Genomic DNA, 18061 nt, shown 5'->3' on the forward strand with positions numbered 1-18061 from the left:
AACTGAAGATGAACACTGAGCCGAGCCAGATAATGAATGAAACATTGACTCATTCACGAGTCAAGAATCGGTTGCATCGGTTTTCAGATCACCAATAGTTCTTCCGGACAGTTCGAATCAATAAACTGGTTGAAGAAAACGGTTCACCGGTTCTTTTTGCGCTTGACGTAATGGCGTCATTTGCGATTATTGCCCTTGATTCAAGCCTTTGGTTTACCTGCACTCATAACATTAGCACAGAATCAGTTCAGAATCAATCACCAAAAGAATCAGTTCGGTTCAGACGCTCTGTGTGTCGGTCTGCTTCACGCTGAATCACACATTTGCAGTATCATCAGCTCCTCGGTTCTCGAATCGGACGCGTCTGACAGAAATGGTTCTTGACTCGTGAACGATTCATTATATATGAGGGAAATAGACATGCATGCATACGTGACACAAAAAATATTTAACTTTTAGGTAGCAAAATATTTTTTTGTGATTACTGTCAATTACACTAAGGTTATTACATTGTCTGCTATATATTTGCTTCTTATTTATTAAATACGGCCAATTGATTGATAAAGCATTGATCAAAATTAAGATAAAATGTATAAAAAACGAATATCTTTTAAAAAGAGTTTTCCATAAATAACTTCTGTATGACCTGGAAAAAAAAAATCTTTTAATTAGTGCTGCTGTCGGAAAACGGGTCGGATGCCGTTTTAAGCACTGCGGGTACGAGCGGGTACGGATTTACAAAATCAGACCCATGTAGCTCTCTGATGGACAGTATACCGTACACACAGCTTTAATGGAGGGGCTGAGTGCTCTCCGACTAAATCTAAAATATCTTAAACTGTGTTCCAAAGATAAATGGAACGACATGAGGGTGAGTTATTAATGACATAATTTTACTATTTTGGTGAACCAAAAATTTTACTATTTTGGTGAAGTAGTCCGGAAGTCTGAAAGCTGGTTAAAGAGATAGCTCACCCAAAATGATGTCATCATTCATTATCTCTCATGTTGTTCCTAACCAATAACACCTTGGTTAATCTTCTAAAAACAAATTAAGAGAAGTTTCTGTCCAGGTATGCAAAAAAGCCCTGAAAGCATTGTAAAATAAACACAAACCTCTGAGGTTAATTAAAAAAAAATTCTGTTTTGAAGATGAACCAAAGTCTTATGGAATTCAGATAACATAAAGTTGAACAAATGATGATAAAATGTTCATTGTTTTGGAAAACTATTCCTTTAAGATGCTTCCTTGGCTCTCAGGAATACTTGCTTCTGATTGGTCAAAAATTATACTTCAATGGTATGATTTTCCACATAATTGTGCTATTTCATTCACTCATATCACTCAATAATATTAATTCTCACATAATAAAATCTATTCAAATTGAAACTGATGTCTATCCATCCATTTATTTATTGGTTAATTCATTTTTTTTTTCTTCTTTCATTGTATTCATATGTTGTAGTTTACAATTGTGGCATAATTTAGCCATAAATTGCTTCATCTTGTTCAAGATAATTACCCATAAAAGCTCCAGAGCTCATATTTTTGCTTCTGTCCCCATAATGTAGAGCCCGTTTAAACAGACACAGATCTTACAGTAGTGTCTCTATGGACCGTCTGTATTAAAGCCAGCTGAGGCTCTGCTAGGTGAGCCGGTGCAGTGTGTGCGATGATGTTGCATAGCTGATGTCTGACAGATGTGTTCGCTCACTTCGTATTCTGCCTCTCTCTTCTGTCTTAGCTCCGTCTGTCCTCCGTTTCCTTTCCTAACTATCATTCCACACCTTACACGGACCGGAAACCCTCTATGCCGGTAGGGTGGGCTGCACTTGACGCATATGTCAAAATGAGTGGGTCGTGACCCCATGGCAGGCAGCATTTCCTGTTGCTGTAAAAGAGGCCTAGCGGGAGCAGTAGAGATCAGAGTGGGCCCAGCAGCACATCCGGAACTGGATGAGCTGCAGCCGTCCAAACCAATACATCAGCGCAACAGTAGCGAACGCAGGTGGAAAATGAGAATGGGAAGTTTTTCTGGCACAATGGAATACAAAGTGTGCCATATTCAAGTATGACAACATTTAAATAGCATGCACGTTTCAGATGTATGGGACATCATCCAATAAAAGATCTACATTTTGGAGTGCCCCCCCCCCTTTTTTTTTTTTGTCAACCTCAAAAAAAAAATGTTTTATTTGATTATGTGGTTCATGTACAGTTGTGGTAAAAATTGTACATGCGCTTTGTATCAACAAAATGTTCATTATATTAACAAATAAGAGGGATCATACAAAACACTTGTAACCTCTGTTCTTCAGAAAAATCCTTCAGGTCTCACAAATAATTAGTTTTTTTTCCAGCATATTTTGCATATTTGAACCCTTTCCAACAATGACTATGATTTTGAGATCCATAGTTTCACAGGACAACTCACACACTCACACACTCACACTCACATGAGGGACTCATATGCAACTGTTAGAGAAGGTTCAAATGCTCACTTTGCTCCAGAAGGAAAAACCTTGCATTAAGAGCCTGGAGGTGAAAACTTTAAACTACAATAATAATAATAATAATAATAATAATAATAATAATGACATTTGTTAATGGACCCTTTGGTCCGTAATCCTTTTGACAAAAGTATGAGATATGAATTGGCTATTTTTAAATTAGGTGGTCGTGATGATTTTGTATGAACATCTACAATGTTATTTGTATGGAAACGTATGCCTTTATTAAGCCAAATAAGCAAAACCACCCCTGAACCTCAATCTTAGTGGGGCATAAGCAGACTGTACAAAAAAAATGGATGAATGGATTGTACAATTCATGCAGATTTGCGTTGTTTTCTTCACAAAACAAATTCATTGTGTTTTGCAGGTTATAAATAAGCGCTTTTTGAATATGATATGATTTTATTTTATATAAAATATGGAAAAACAACACACAGGTGGAATGCGGAGCTGGAGTTAGTGAGTTCCCTGACCTGGCTGTGGTATTCCTGATGCCTGTCAGTCGCTGATTTAAGATGATTTTTAAATCAGCAGTTCTGGAGGCGCAGGGCAGGGATGGGGTATCAACATGGCCCCAGAGGCCTTATAAATTTGGGCAGTTTACTGGGTGAAAGCGGCCCTCTACTCACTCTGCAGTGCAGCTAGTAATCCCAGCACTTCCTCTACCCCTCTCTTCTGCTCTCCGCTCCCCAGCCCAAGTCCTAATTCATTTTCTGTAACTAACAGCCGTTGTTTCCCAATTGTCACGCTCTCATCCCTTGCTGAAGGAATGTAAGCGTGTGTATGTGTGTGAGGTTTTGTTTTTGACCTTGGCTGTGTGAGTGTGTGATGACTCTTTGCATTGTTCTGTGTGTGTGTGCGGGGGTTTCTGGTGTAATCACTCCCCGGAGAGCGAGGGATTAGTCTGTGTACTCCTCTTGACATGACCAGCACAGAACCATTAAAACTACAGGGCAGAGTGTTGCCAGCAGATCTGGATATGTCATTATTTTTAACACCTCCTGGAAACCCCCCAGCCACACACTTTCCTTCCATCCATACCTCGTCCTATAACATGGCACAGACAGAAGAGTGTGTTATTGCCGTCTCATCTCATAAGCTCTGTTGGGTTTTACAGTGATGCCATTGAAGAACCATTTTTGGTTTCCCAAAGAGCCTTTCAGTAAATAGTTCCTAATTTTCTTTTTTATATTTTAGTTTTGAAACCATCTATGATCCTGTTTATACCGTAACGTTTTGGTCCAAAATGTTGTGTTACTGGGTCAGTTAAACCATATAATCAAATTATGTATAAAACGTTTTGGTTAGAAGGTTGAAGCTATGGCCCTTCAGAAACTAACAGTATATCCGAAATTGAAAATTTTCCTACTGTACAGTATACAAAAAACAGTATGCTAAAAGAGTAGTATGTCCAAATTCATAGTATTCAGGTGAAAAGTACCTAGATGATCTACTACTTTGGATTCTGAAATGCTCATCCCACAAGGCAATGGGACAGGATTTATAAATGGCAATGATGTGACATAACTGATGCTAGTAAGTCATGTGGTATTAACAGCACTGATTGACACAGTATGCCTGAATTACATTCATACTACCCATATTCATACTATATGGAACATACTTGTTTTAACAATTGCAAATTGATTCAGATTTAGTATACCCCAACGTGACCAAATTTCAAAAAGGTTTCCCAATTTTTAATCAACATTTTATTTCCCTCAATAGTATGAGATAAACACAGCATGAAAACTGCATACATATTAATCATGAAAGATTTACCAAAATGCTTTTTAAAATAGATTTACGTGGACTACAGAAAATCACATCACATACGCCTACGTCAGCTTTCTAAAAAATATTTAATGTTGGCCACTAATGTACACATCTATGCTGCACGCAAAGATAGAGTGACGAGGTGTGTGATATGGCACCATGAAACCCTACACTTAGCGAAATCCGATCACAAGTATTCACAGGAGACATATTTGAGACACATGTTACTACTAGGTGTAAACAGTGATGTGTCTCGGCTGACCACTTGTGATTGGATGACCCAAGACAGTATACAATTTAAAGAGGTCCTATGTGCTACTATACACCTCAAGGCTGACAAAACAGAGAAAGAAAATGGTTTGACATTATAGAGATGACATTAGCATATCCACACTTCATTCCGATGTTATGAGAATGTACACCACCAAACCCTGATTAGCATTAGCAAGTAGCAAATCATGTTCTTTTATGTTTTGATCTAAACTAAAGGGAAGGCTGTGAGCTTGAATGTATGCATTTGTAGTGTGCTTTAAATCTTAGGATTTTTGTCAAACAAACTGCACTTGCAGATAATATATTAGCCTACTGAAATAAAAAGCCACTTAACGAGAGCACATTTTCATGATTGCGTTTCCAAGCACACCTAAAAAAGCACCTTTTTTTTTCAAATTAAAAGTTTTACTGTAAAGTACACTGATCATTAAAGTACAATATTTATTGAAATATTGAGCATAGGCTAATGTATATTAATACGTTCCCATCCCCCTCTTTAAAACTTTAGCTGATGTCAATCCCTATATCTGACCACACTGGGCAAAAGTTGCTAGACTTTAGGTCTCAGTTGTGTTTTTTCTTTTGTTAAGTGTGGCATTGTATGTCTGTTTAGACGTTGTATTAGACCTCACTGAGATGTGTGTGTTTAGATAATTCAGCCTCCCGTCCCAAGGGAACTGAATCATATGCCCTGTGAACTCAGGCTGAAGATCAGGTGTCGGTTGTGGATTTTGTAGAGGAGCTAACCCTCACCTTTCAACCTGTGACATCTCAACTGCCCTGACCTGCTTCAAACACCTTCCAAGGCCACGTTCACTCATATACATATACTAACTCTGACCCTCTGAAAGCATGAAAGGTTACAGAATAAGAATAAAACAAAATAAATTTGATTTTTACACTTTATGAAGGAAATGGAAAAGTGTTTTCCAATGCAAAAGTTTCTGCCAGGCTCTTCGTTTCTATGTCTGTACCTTTGTACTGGGTAGCCCTTCTCCTACCCAGTACAATCCACTCCAAGTAACTCTATATCCTGATCAGCTTAGATAGTGTGGAGCCTTGCAGCCAAATTTAATGAGAGGAAAGAGATTTTACAGAACGTGTGAGAAACAGTGTGCTGTTTTTAAAGAGTAAAGGTCTAGCAGGTTTTTTTTTTAGTGGGACTAATTCCCTTTTAGTTCAAGTCTGGGCTACATGCATAGAGAATGAGTCAATGCTGGCCACAGCGAGCAGGACTAACTCACACTGGTTCAAAAACTCGATCTCAATGTCTGACTACATGAAAGAAAAGACAAATCTGTATGTTTTGGCACTGTGTATTTCATAGTTATGCTCTCTTTTTCCAGCCTTATCTCTTTCCACCATTAAACAAATAAAACTCAATGCTCAAACTCAAAAGAATCCTTGATTCAGAAATGTGGAACTAATACACAGATGTACCAGAAAATGCTGAGAATCAAAATAACACAATTGAATACACTACAATTATCAATTTGCTTAAAAAAAGCCCAAATAATATTCTTATTTGATCAATTTAGGACTGATTCCAAATTAGGAGAGCCTGGCTTAAACCGCACTAGATACTCTCTCAGACTAGCCAGTTAAGCTAGTCTGTTTTGTGGGTTTTATAAAGTTTTTGGGCACTCCAGCCGATGACCATCTAGTTAGACAGTTAAACATCTTGAGAAAAGCTGGAAGACCATTCCTAAACCAGATAAGACCAGCAAATCACCTTTTCCAGAAGGGATTCCATTAGCACCCATTAACATTCCTTTAGTAGTTCATGTAATTTTATCAAAAACCAACACAAGGACATCTACATGTGGCAATTCTTCCAGCATTGCACCACCAGCCCAACTCCTCCTCCATTTCTCAGATTTCTATCGAACTAACTTCCATTCATGTATTCCAGGGATGAAACTTAGAGCCCAAATCATCTCTAGTGCTTGAGTTTGTCTCATAGCCAAAACTCTTCATCAAGCATCATTTTCCTATAACTTGAAAATGTGAACTTGTGAAAGAGTGTCTCGATCTACTGGTATGGATACTGCAGAGTGAAGCACCAGAACAAAAGGGGTTTGAATACAAATGGTGGCTGTTTTGAATGAGCTTCATAGATCTCAGAGAGGAACTAACCTACTAAAGCAATCACCATCAAGAGGAACGATCAAACCAGACTTTACAATGGCACACTTCAGTGATCAAAAGAGGTGTTATTAACAAGCACCATAATGAGCAAACCAGACCTGCATTTTATAGCAAATATATGTATGATATGAACAAGCTAAATATGATCCACGCTGCAAGTTAGTCCATAATATACTCTGACCAAGCAAGATTTTACACATGAGCTTTGAAATGAAACCATATTCGCCACATTCACAACTTGAAGTGCCAAAGTTGTGATGATGACACATCTGTTGAGAGTGTTATAGCAAAAGAGGGAGTGAAAAGAAGACCCTGTGTGAGTGTTTGTGTGCTGGATAGTGACAGGCTGGTATAAAAGTGCTTTGGCAGGAGTCCTCATTATCTCATCGCAAAACAAACAGCAGCGTGTCGCCCAAGTGAGCTCCATTTCCCGCACAATAGACCCAACATCTGCCTGACTACTGCTACTGTTCAGCTAGCCCTCTTGCACACACTTTCCTCTCCACTAATTAACACCCTTTGCTTATTGTTACACATCTCACCAACACACCTCAGCAGAAACAGGGCAAAAGGTACCATGAGTAAGTGTGAAATGCAAATCACACAACCCTCTTCAAAGCAGCGTTGCTAACAGAGGGCATTAAGAAGGAGGGAGAAAGATGGCATGACAAAATGCATCCTGACTCTGCACCTTTGGTGTTTGAGTAACTGGCGGTTGGAGAGCTAAAGAAAGGTGTGAAAGTAGGAAGACGCGGTGTAGGAGATGGTCAGCGTCTCAGAGTCAGGTCACTGTTACAGATGAAACTGGTGTTTGGTGTGTACGGATCAGTGAAGCTGCCGGTTGAGCACCCGAAAAACATCCATTTCTCAGTCTGAAGACTCTGATGTCTTCTTGTTTTGTTGTTGCATTCTGGGCCTTCTAACTATCAGTCTCTCTGACTGATAGTTAGATCCACTCTGCTTTGGTTTGTCAAGGCAGTAGTGCACTCTCACACACACAGAGAACAGCTTTCATATCTCGAAAGAAAAGAAAGAAAACAGTAGATTGATGAGTTACTGGAGAAAGTGGTTTATAAGCATGAGACAATCAAGTTTCTCTAACAATGGCATTTTACCTTAACAGAAAAAGATCATATTCATAAGTAAATGAATAAAATTCTCATATGAAGGCATAGTATCAACTTAAAAGGCACATTTTGTTGAAAATTACTACATATATATAATATATTATATATATATATATGTGTGTGTGTGTGTGTGTGTGTGTGTGTATGTATGTATGCATGTATGTATGTATATGTATGCATGTATATATATGGGGTTCTAGAGACCACAGGTATGTGAAAAAATAATCAGAGTACATTTGAGATCAACCTCTTCTTTTCTTAAAATTCTTCAAAAATCCAGTAGCATAATGAAGATGTATCCATCTGGTTTACACAGTTAACACTTTTTCAAAAAATTATACTTCACTTGTAACAAAGTGCACTTTAACATAATTTTAAAAAGAGTATTTATTACAGAAATAATACACTTTTAAAGAATACACTCAATTTTGAACTGAATGTAATGTTTACAGACACTAAATTGCTATTTGCAACTGAAAAGTCAAATTCTTTTTTAATTAAATTAAATGTATATTAAATCTAGGTAACTTAAGAGTGCTTTTTCTAACCTTAGGACTTAAGTACAACTGTATATGTAATTTTATAATTACTTCTATTGTCTTATCAATTTAAAGTGTTTACTGCCGAATGTAATGAGAATTATTTATGATAAACTCAAATACTTTAATATCATTTTTAATTTACATTTGTATATCATGTATTTTATGATGAACACAATCCACTTTTTTTGTAAGAATGTTGCAATTAAGAACATCTAAAATATATTAACTCAATACATCATATTTCATTATTTAATTATTGGTTATTAATAACTATTATTAGTTATTAACAACTTAATAGCATGCTACAGTTACAACTGCAAACAAGTTATGTTTTCCAACACATCAAAAGCATGGCAAACAATTAGGCCTACTGAAAAAATTATTTAAAATGTACTGTAAAGTAATTTTGTTGTTGTTGTTGTTCTTTCTATTTGAAAAGTGTACTAAAGTGTTAAGAATCGATCATGAAAGTTTACACTCTACTACTTTTGTGTTTTTATTTATTTAATATTTTATCTGCAAGTTCATTATTTTATAATTTTACTTAAACAGTATTTGAAGAACACTACAAGTACGCACTGAATACAATAAAGTGCACTACTTTTTCACAAGTGTGAATCCATATTAATTATGCTGCTACTGTTTAAGTTTAAGGGAAACTTACTGAAGAGCTTCTTAACACTACTGAGTAAATTAAATTAGAGAGGCTATTAACCGTTGGGCTATCAAACAGAATAAAGGGTTATGGGTACTTTTATAATTCTTTTAAATTGTTTCTTAACTTAAATGATCAAAACTCATCAAATATATGACCTAAGTCTGACAGACCTCCTTATTCTCTAATGATGCTGCTGAATTGAAGGACTCTTGTAACAGAGCGCCACCTTGTGATGAGGTTCATCATTTTGCATGTGGAATAAAAAAACCTTGTATCACATCAAAAGTGATCTTTTTATGACAGATTTTAACACTGATTTTAGAAATGATTAAATCTTTCTTTTTTGACATCTATTTTAACCCATCTATTGGAATTTCAGCGAATAGACAAGCTATGCTGGCTTCGAAACGGGAAGGATCATAATTGTGTTGCGAATAAAATCTCTAAATCCTAGTTGATTTATAAACATACTCGAATAGTCGTTGTTTGTAATATTGTGAAGTGTTAAGAATGCATTTTCCATAGACAGTAAAAGAGGCATTTTCACACGAATCTTTAGCAGCTTGAACTGTCGTAAAGACTCTCTCGCGGATCATGTGTTTACGACAGCGCCCCTGCTTCTGCGCTCGGGAAACCCTATTGCGGCCTCTCCGAACAGCGCTCGCGCTCCGAAAGGTTCGTCAGGCAAGCGCTTCTCAATAATATGCTTATTTAAAGATAATTTTTGCTTCCATTAAACAGTTATTGTTCGGTTTTTATTCCAGAATCATGCCAGCTAAAGGTCCCCTACAGTCTGTCCAGGTGTTTGGACGTAAAGTGAGTATTGGCGGCTGTATATTTCTCATGTGCTCTCAGCGATAGCCGGCGATGCTAACAGATGAATGCAGTTAACTATACAATTACTGCTGTGCCAAAGTTTTATGTAGTGATTGTTATAAACGCAACAGTAAGATGCCCTAAACAACTACGTGTGCTTTAACCTACGCAAAATGTACAATAAGCCAGTGTTTGGTTGAGGTTAACTGAGTGATGAACACTGTTGGTAATAGCTGTTCCTGACACGTGGGACAGTACTATACTTATGTGTACTGCTTTAATTAATGCAAAACGGCAGCTTTTTTCATTTGATTTCTGATCAAAGTTCCCCATCCTGGTCATGGATAACTCCGTATTGCACATTTTGGGTCTCCATTATATGATTCAGCTCTGTCTTGGATAATGTTTTCCAGTAACACGATTGAAGGCTATCATTATATAGTTAACGTTAGCGAGCAATTTAATTTTGTCAGTTTCCTATGTAAGTTAGCTTAGGCTGTGTTTCAGCACAATATCAAATATCATTTCTGGAGATGCGCTGGCTGATCTGTGTTCCCTCACTCAACAGAAAACAGCCACTGCTGTCGCCCACTGCAAGAGGGGAAATGGGCTGATTAAAGTCAACGGAAGACCTCTTGAGATGATCGAGCCGGCCACTCTGCAGTACAAGGTACATTTATTACAGAAAACACACATTCCTTAAGATCTCTTGTTGAGTAGACACTGTGATTCGGAAGTGTAGTTCAAACGCTGTATTTCAGATTGACTGTTAATGTAGATTATTATTCTTCTGTGGAAAGCATTAAAAAAATTTGTTTAAATCATATTGCTTTTTTCAGTATAATAAAATGAATGAAGCCTAGTGCTTTCAGGTTTCATTTAGACAAAAAATATATGGTAGCTTTCTGTAAGACAAACGAAAAGCTTAACATCCTCCAGAGCACTTGTTATGTTCATTACAGGAATGGGATCTAGACACTTATTTTTTTGTATTTTTTATTGATTCTTTTCATGATAATTTATGAATCAAACCAGTCTGATTCTCAAATTCTATGATTTAATCTGGTGGCAAAGTTAAACGACACAGAGGAGGGCAAATTTATCAGTGAATAACTTTCATAAAATGTAACTTGAGTATAATTTGTCCTGTTTGTCAGACGTCAAAAGACTTTGAATATAGTGCATAAGTTGCATGGACCTCTGTAAAATTGTATGGTGGTTTCGTTTCCTTTTTGGAGCAATTAGAGAATGACATTTAGCAATTATAATTTGTGCTCTGCTGAAGAAAGTCATATCACAGGCACAAGGATGAGGAAAAGTTGACTTTTGTGAACTGCTCTTATAAAAGTCACATTGAAACCAAAATAGACCATTCAAATTTTTCCTGATTTGTATTGTAAAAACATCTCTTCAGTGGTGACATGCACCAGATCCAATCAGGTCCTTGTGGATAAAAGGATGTAGACCACACAACAGTGAAAGTTGTCAATCACAGTTTCTGTTCCATGCTTGATATTGTGTGTACCTGATCCATCAGGATGGAGTCCTTCAGCTGCATGTGAGATTTTCTTCATACGTCTACTACAAGAATATGGTTTTGTTTCCTTTAGCTGCTGGAGCCTCTTCTGCTGTTGGGCAAGGAGCGCTTTGCTGGTGTTGACATCAGAGTTCGCGTGAAGGGTGGTGGACATGTCGCACAGGTTTACGGTTCGTAACAGACACGTATAAGCCATTTGCTTTTGCTATCATAAGTCATTGTATTTAATGATTAGTAAACAATACCACAGTGTATGAATACTTACAACGTGAAGCTGTTTTATTCTTCTTGCAGCCATCCGCCAGGCCATCTCTAAAGCCCTGGTTGCCTATTATCAGAAATGTAAGTGTTGATTATTGTGGTTATGATGCTAAAGACATGCTTGTAAGCAACTGCAATCATTTTCCCATTTTTTTGCTTTTCCCAGATGTGGATGAGGCCTCCAAGAAAGAGATCAAGGATATCTTGATTCAGTACGATAGGACCCTGCTGGTCGCTGATCCCCGCCGCTGCGAGTCCAAGAAGTTTGGTGGACCTGGAGCTCGCGCCCGCTACCAGAAGTCCTACCGTTAAAATCTCTCTGTATATTTTCCATGTAATAAATCTGAGGGGGAAAATATTCTGTGGTCTTGAGTTGTGATGTGTTCTCTGTTCAGCACCGAACTGGTTTTAATTTCAGTAGGATTTCAAACGGGTTCACAAGGTGTTGTATAATGTAGAAACCATTGCGTTTGTTGTGGACATACCAGCGTCACTCAATCTAGTCATATAACTTAGACTTGTTTGAAATGAGAGGGAAAACCTGCAGGAAATACAGGTACTGGTCAAGTCTTAGACTGTCTGTAATTGTATGCTAGTTTACAATTAACTTGACTGGCTGATTTGTGTTTTCATGGATTAATTATAATGAAATTCTGATAGTAAAACTGAATGGAAGAACTGTCCTGCTTGTATGCTGTGACAGGACAGGGATTTGAACTATATAATGCAACATAACATCTCAGCATGTTATTAATTCATATGCTTAATACTGAACCACATATTAGCATACTATTACTGCCATAGAAAGGATCAATGATATAGAATGGAAAATATTTCATAAGGTGTTATGGGGTTCAATAACTGGTAGAGCGCCTAATGGACAAACTTTAAATATGTTTTTTAAGAAAATTCTTTCCCAACATTTTTCAACTCGAGGCCCACAACAACCAAATACATATGTTTGCGAGGCCCACTGCAAAAAAAGTAACTGACCCCGCTATTGTTGGGTTAATAACTTGGTACTCGGTAGCTAGATTGTTAGCTGTCTTTATTGAATGAACAGTCAATAACTGTTAGGCTGGCAATGCATGGCACAGCTGCTTTTGTTCTGTAGCATACGAAGCAAAAAGATAAATTGGTGGTTTATTCTTAAACCAATCAGCAAGCTCGAATAGTGGAAGTATAGTTACAATCTAATATTTAAACAATTTAATTTTTTTTCTTATTTAATTATATATATGAAATTATGTTGTTATGACTTTAGACATTTTTACATATATGAGCAATATTATTTCTTTAAATAATAATATGTGTATTGAAAATAGTGTATCGACTCAGTGTGATATGTGAACAGCTCCGGTCAAGACTGCTAAGCCCTGAAGAGAGTTGTGTGCTTAGCTGAGTGCATCTCCGGGTCTGTAGGACATCTACCTCAAACGCTGCAAAAGCAGAGCTGTTAAAATCATCAAGGAATCCATTCACCCCAGTAACCATCTTTTTAACGTTGCTGCTATCTGGTAAGCACTTCCGTAGCTCTTCATATCTCCACTTGATATTCACTTTATCAGTAAGATATTCATCATTCACTACCTCACATTGACATACTGAAAGTGTCAACCTGTTTGCACATTTGCCTCTTGTACATCCCTGGCTATCTTGATATTTAAGAATACAGTGTACTTTCATGCACATTATTTTCCAATCTATATTTAATTATACAGTAGACATTTTTTTTTTGTTCTAATATTTATAAATCTAACCTCTAATATTTTATTGTTTATTTTTATTTCATTCTTTCATAGCTATATTAATTTATATTTTCATCTGTGTTGTATTCTCTAATAATTGCACTGTCCGTGGAGCGGACCTGACTCACCTTTCACTGCTGGTTATATATGGTCTATATAATTGTGTATGTGACGAATAAAAATCTTGAATCTTGAATAGTAATTGGCGGCCCACCTGCAATACCATCGCGATAGGCCCACAGGTTGAAAACAGAGGTTCCCAAAGCAGCGCCAGCTACTGGTGAAGGACACGACATCAAAATAGGTTTTTAGTGTCTAACACAAGAGGGCAGAAATTTACCTTTTGAACTATGTAGTATACTGTTGCAAGCAACTTTGAATTTATAATGTGGTTGTTAAACAGTAACATGGAAATGTTTAATTCAGAAATATATGTTAGAAATGATTGCTTTTGCTGTATATTTTAAATACTCCATACTGACAAAAAAGGGTGCAAAAAAAAAAAAAAAAAAATCAAAATACTGAAAAAAATCTTGTTTAAAGATGTCAAAATGAAGTTCTTAGCCATGCATATTATTAATCGAAAAGTAAAGGTTTCTTTAACAGTGGCCTTCAGCTCATCTGCATTGTTTGGTCTCTTGTTTCTCATCTTCCTCTTGACAATACTCCATGGATTCTCTGGGGTTCAGGTCTGGTGAGTTTGCTGGCCAGTCAAGCACACCAACACAATGGTCATTTAACCAACTTATGGTGCTTTTGGCAGTGTGGGCAGTTGCCAGATTCTGCTGAAAAATGAAATCAGCATCTTTTAAAAGCTGATCAGCAGAAGGAAGCATGAAGTGTTCCAAAATTTCTTGGTAAATGGGTGCAGTGACTTTGTTTTTCAAAAAACACAATGGACCAACACCAGCAGATGACATTGCACCCCAAATCATCACAGACTGTGCAAACTTAACACTGGACTTCAAGCAACTTGGATTATGAGCTTCTCCACCCTTCCTCCTGACTCTAGGATCTTGGTTTTCAAATGAAATACAAAACTTGCTATCATCTGAAAAGAGGACTTTGGACCAATGGCAACAGTCCATTAATTCTTCTCCTTAACCCAGGTAAGATGCCTCTAATGCTGTCTGTGGTTTCAGTAGTGGCTTAACAAGAGGAATACGACAACTGTAGCCAAATTCCTTGACGCGTCTGTGTGTGGTGGCTCTTGAAGTTCACTCAAATTCTTGAATCGATTTTGCTTAAGGCTGTGGTTCTCTTGGTTGGTTGTGCATGTTTTTCTTCCACACTTTTTCATTCCACTCAACTTTCTGTTAACATGCTTGGATACAGCACTCTGTGAACAGACAGCTTATTGGCAATTCATTTTTGTGACTTACACTCCTTGTAAAGGGTCTCAATGACTGTCAGAGACCATTTTGAAGGCTCAGGAAACCTTTGCAGGTGTTTTGAGTTGATTAGCTGATTGGCATGTCACCGTATTCTAATTTGTTTGGATCTTGAATTGGTGGGTTTTTGTTAAATGTGAGCCAAATCATCACAATTAAAATAACCAAAGACTTAAACTACTTCAGTCTGTGTGCATTGAATTTATTTTAATACATAAGTTTTACAATTTGAGTTGAATTACTGAAATAAATTACATTTTCCTCGACATTCTAATTTATTGAGAAGCACCAATGTTGAATGTTGAAGCCTGTGCGCTGGTGAAAAATAGATAGTTCAGATCAACCAAAGTCATAGGCTTCTGATGATGACTGGTGTCTAAAATTTCCTGAAAGACAGGCAAAACATTAGTGTGATTACAAGGGAGGAAACGTAACACTAAATACATCCAGATTAAAGAAGCATGCATACTTGTTTTGTTGGTTTTAATCCTTACAATTCATCCTCAGAGTGATTCAGCAGTTGATCTGTTGTGTGCCTCTCAGATTCTGGGTGAGGTAAGACGGCAAGAGCTAATGAAATAAGAGCTGGCTTGCACTGCTCAGATCTGCTTCACTTAGAGTAAATGGCTGGTATTGAACCATTACTGGCAGTCGGATCACCAAGTGGACGCAGATGGTGAAGGCACCATATCCCAGCTCTTATCTAACATTTGCATCCTGCTACTTTGCCTGGGGATGCTGCTTGCATTCCAATACAGACTGAATCATGTAGATGAAATGTGTTGTAAGGAAGATATTAATGGGATACAGAAAATACAGTGAGACAATGCTTGAGTTTGATTCTATGCTATCTTAAAATATGTGAACTTATCATCTATGCTAAGAGTAGGGCTTTAGTTCAGAAAGAACAAATACTAGGTTTCATTCAGTAACTGTGCATGGGCATGATTAATCATAATTAAAGTTCACAGCAATGCGAACATGGCACATTGTTAAAATATGAAATATTAGAAATAGCTAACTACATGATTCTACACAGGTTTTTAATTGCTTCTGAGTAACAAATAAAGGCCTATATAAAAATATAATTTAAACCTGTTTTGAGAACGGCTTTACTTGAAAATATTTTTGAAGTGAATGCTCCAGAGAGAGAGAGCGTGTGAGTGGGTGAGCAGAACAGACAGAGAATCCGCATGCGCTGTTTTATTTAGATAATAGTTATAGTTTATTTTATAGTGGTTTTAGAGTGTTTTTTTTTTTATTATAATTCTTCCTTAGGTGGGGTCACATTTACTTTTGTTTGCCACAAGATTTCGCTACAGGTTCAATTCAGATCCGCCGCTGACCAACAAGTTATTTCTGTGTGAGCTCTGCTTCATCAATCTCTCCATTATTAACAACAGACAATTGTTAAATTGTGCCTGTGTGATGGTTAAAATCCAGTTGAAAATTTTAAAGTTTGGTGAAAATCCCGTTACCAAATAGGGACAGTAGAAATCCAGTCATTTCAGTAGGAATCAGTGTTATATAAAATAAAAACATTCTATATACACCTATACAAATGTACAGTTTTACAGTAAATATGCAGTATATTTGCAGTATATATGTAATTTTTATATGGTAAAAGATGACACTTATGTAATACTAGAATATATGTGTACTATATACACATAAAACATGTTCTTTCTTATTTCCGTTCTTGTTTCCACAGTGTCATCTAGGTCATCTAGTATTACATCAGTGTCATGTATTACCATACCATTATTATTTTTTAAGCCAACATAACACACAAAGACACACTCACTTGTGTTAATTCAGTGTACTTAAACTGGTCTACTGAGGTTAGTGTAAGGATATATCCTCAGCTTTCTCTTTGTCTTTGCGTCTGCTTTCGTCAATATCCTTCCTCCTCCAGCACTCCATCCCCTCCCACCCCATTCTGCTTTCTTACTGTGTTTTTATCTGTATCTAAGATCTATCTGGCTCTTATCGAGCCTACTGTATCTCAGTTTATTTGCGATCAGTGTAACAGCCATCTTGTTGGACGGATGCACATACTTGTGTTTACTAACACAGCCCTGGGGTGTATATTGAGAGATTAAGCAAAGCAGGCTTAAGTATTGATTTCGAACCATTTACATTACAGATAGAGCTTTCATTTGAGTACTTGAGAGGTGTGGGTCTGGTGTAGTCAGCTCTGGACTTCATTTGCATCGTTTGCTTACTACAGTACAACTTCAGAGACACAAGATTTGTGGCTGATAATGGCCAGACCAAGCTGACTTAATACATCTGACAAAATATGCTGTACAGAGCTTACTTTGTGGGATACTGTATCCCGCAATGCATTGCATTTAACCTTTATATTGCAGTGTGAAAGAAGTGATATCAACAGCCTCGACTCATTATTGGATTGGGTTGCCAAAGCAAAGATGTGGTTACACTTATTTGTACCTAAAGTGTACTTACTCAATAAAGTACTGGGTAGAATTTGATAACTACATTGGTTTACACTTCATTTTAAGGTGTCTTTGTTACAGTGTAATTAATAATACATGATAAATAAGTAATATGAATTAACCACATGTATTTACTATATTGGTAGTGTTAGGATTAGGGTTTGGTTTAGGGTTACTTGAATGTAATTATGCATAATGTACTATGTGCAACAAGGACACTTTAAAATACAGTGTTACCCAACATAAGTTAAGGTTAGGTTTGAGGATAGGTTCCGGGTTAGTACCTAGTTATTACCTAGTTATTGTAATTGCTATATTAAGCAAATAGTATCTAGGCAAATAACAGGACTGTAAAAGAAAGTGCTACCAAATAAGTTATTAATTGATTCATTGATTATTCGTTCAGAAAATAAAACCAGAATAGCTATAATGATAACTATATTAGCATCCACATCAATGAACGTTAACTTTTTATATATGTGCACTGCAGTTATGTCATTTGTCGATGTAAATACAAAAGGTTTTTAAAGCCAGAATGATTCTGATCGACTGCAATGTTTGTAATGTTCATCTCATAGATGAAAAACTAAAAAACAAAAAGTAATTTTAATGACTTTGTTCCTCTGTATGGATGTCCATTCTAATCTATTGTTGTATAGAATTAGAACGATTAAAGTTTATAGCTACAGTTGACATCCATGGTGTGAACAGCCCATGCTACTCTTACTATTTCTTGAATATTAAGATATGGTAATAGTGGTAGTAGTATGCTAGCATGCTATTCTGAATTCAGCCACTAACTTTATGAGAG

General features: G+C 36.8%; 1 protein-coding gene across 2 annotated transcripts; it reads left to right on the plus strand.

Moving 5' to 3' along the window:
* Positions 1 to 9619: 9619 nt before the first annotated feature.
* LOC113062091 (40S ribosomal protein S16) lies at positions 9620 to 12010 on the plus strand. 2 transcript variants are annotated; one of them, XM_026231648.1, is made up of 6 exons: positions 9620 to 9713; positions 9803 to 9854; positions 10423 to 10524; positions 11465 to 11561; positions 11686 to 11733; positions 11819 to 12010. In XM_026231648.1, exons 2-6 carry the CDS (start codon positions 9807 to 9809, stop codon positions 11962 to 11964), a joined length of 441 nt encoding a protein of 146 aa, XP_026087433.1. In that variant the 5' UTR covers positions 9620 to 9713; positions 9803 to 9806; the 3' UTR covers positions 11965 to 12010. The 2 variants fall into 2 exon arrangements, with proteins under 2 accessions (XP_026087433.1, XP_026087444.1); XM_026231659.1 differs by having other exon boundaries at positions 9667 to 9722.
* The last annotated feature ends 6051 nt before the right edge of the window (positions 12011 to 18061 follow it).

The sequence above is a fragment of the Carassius auratus genome, chromosome 4 (assembly GCF_003368295.1).
Source record: "Carassius auratus strain Wakin chromosome 4, ASM336829v1, whole genome shotgun sequence".
In the NCBI taxonomy this organism is placed as follows: domain Eukaryota; kingdom Metazoa; phylum Chordata; class Actinopteri; order Cypriniformes; family Cyprinidae; genus Carassius; species Carassius auratus.

Excerpts from the sequence above, each read along its gene's own strand:
- LOC113062091 (XM_026231648.1), top strand. The coding sequence starts at position 9,807 with ATGCCAGCTAAAGGTCCCCTACAGTCTGTCCAGGTGTTTGGACGTAAA. Across the intron at positions 9,855-10,422 it reads TCCAGGTGTTTGGACGTAAA|AAAACAGCCACTGCTGTCGC; the intron begins GTGAGTATTGGC and ends CTCACTCAACAG. Across the intron at positions 10,525-11,464 it reads CGGCCACTCTGCAGTACAAG|CTGCTGGAGCCTCTTCTGCT; the intron begins GTACATTTATTA and ends TGTTTCCTTTAG.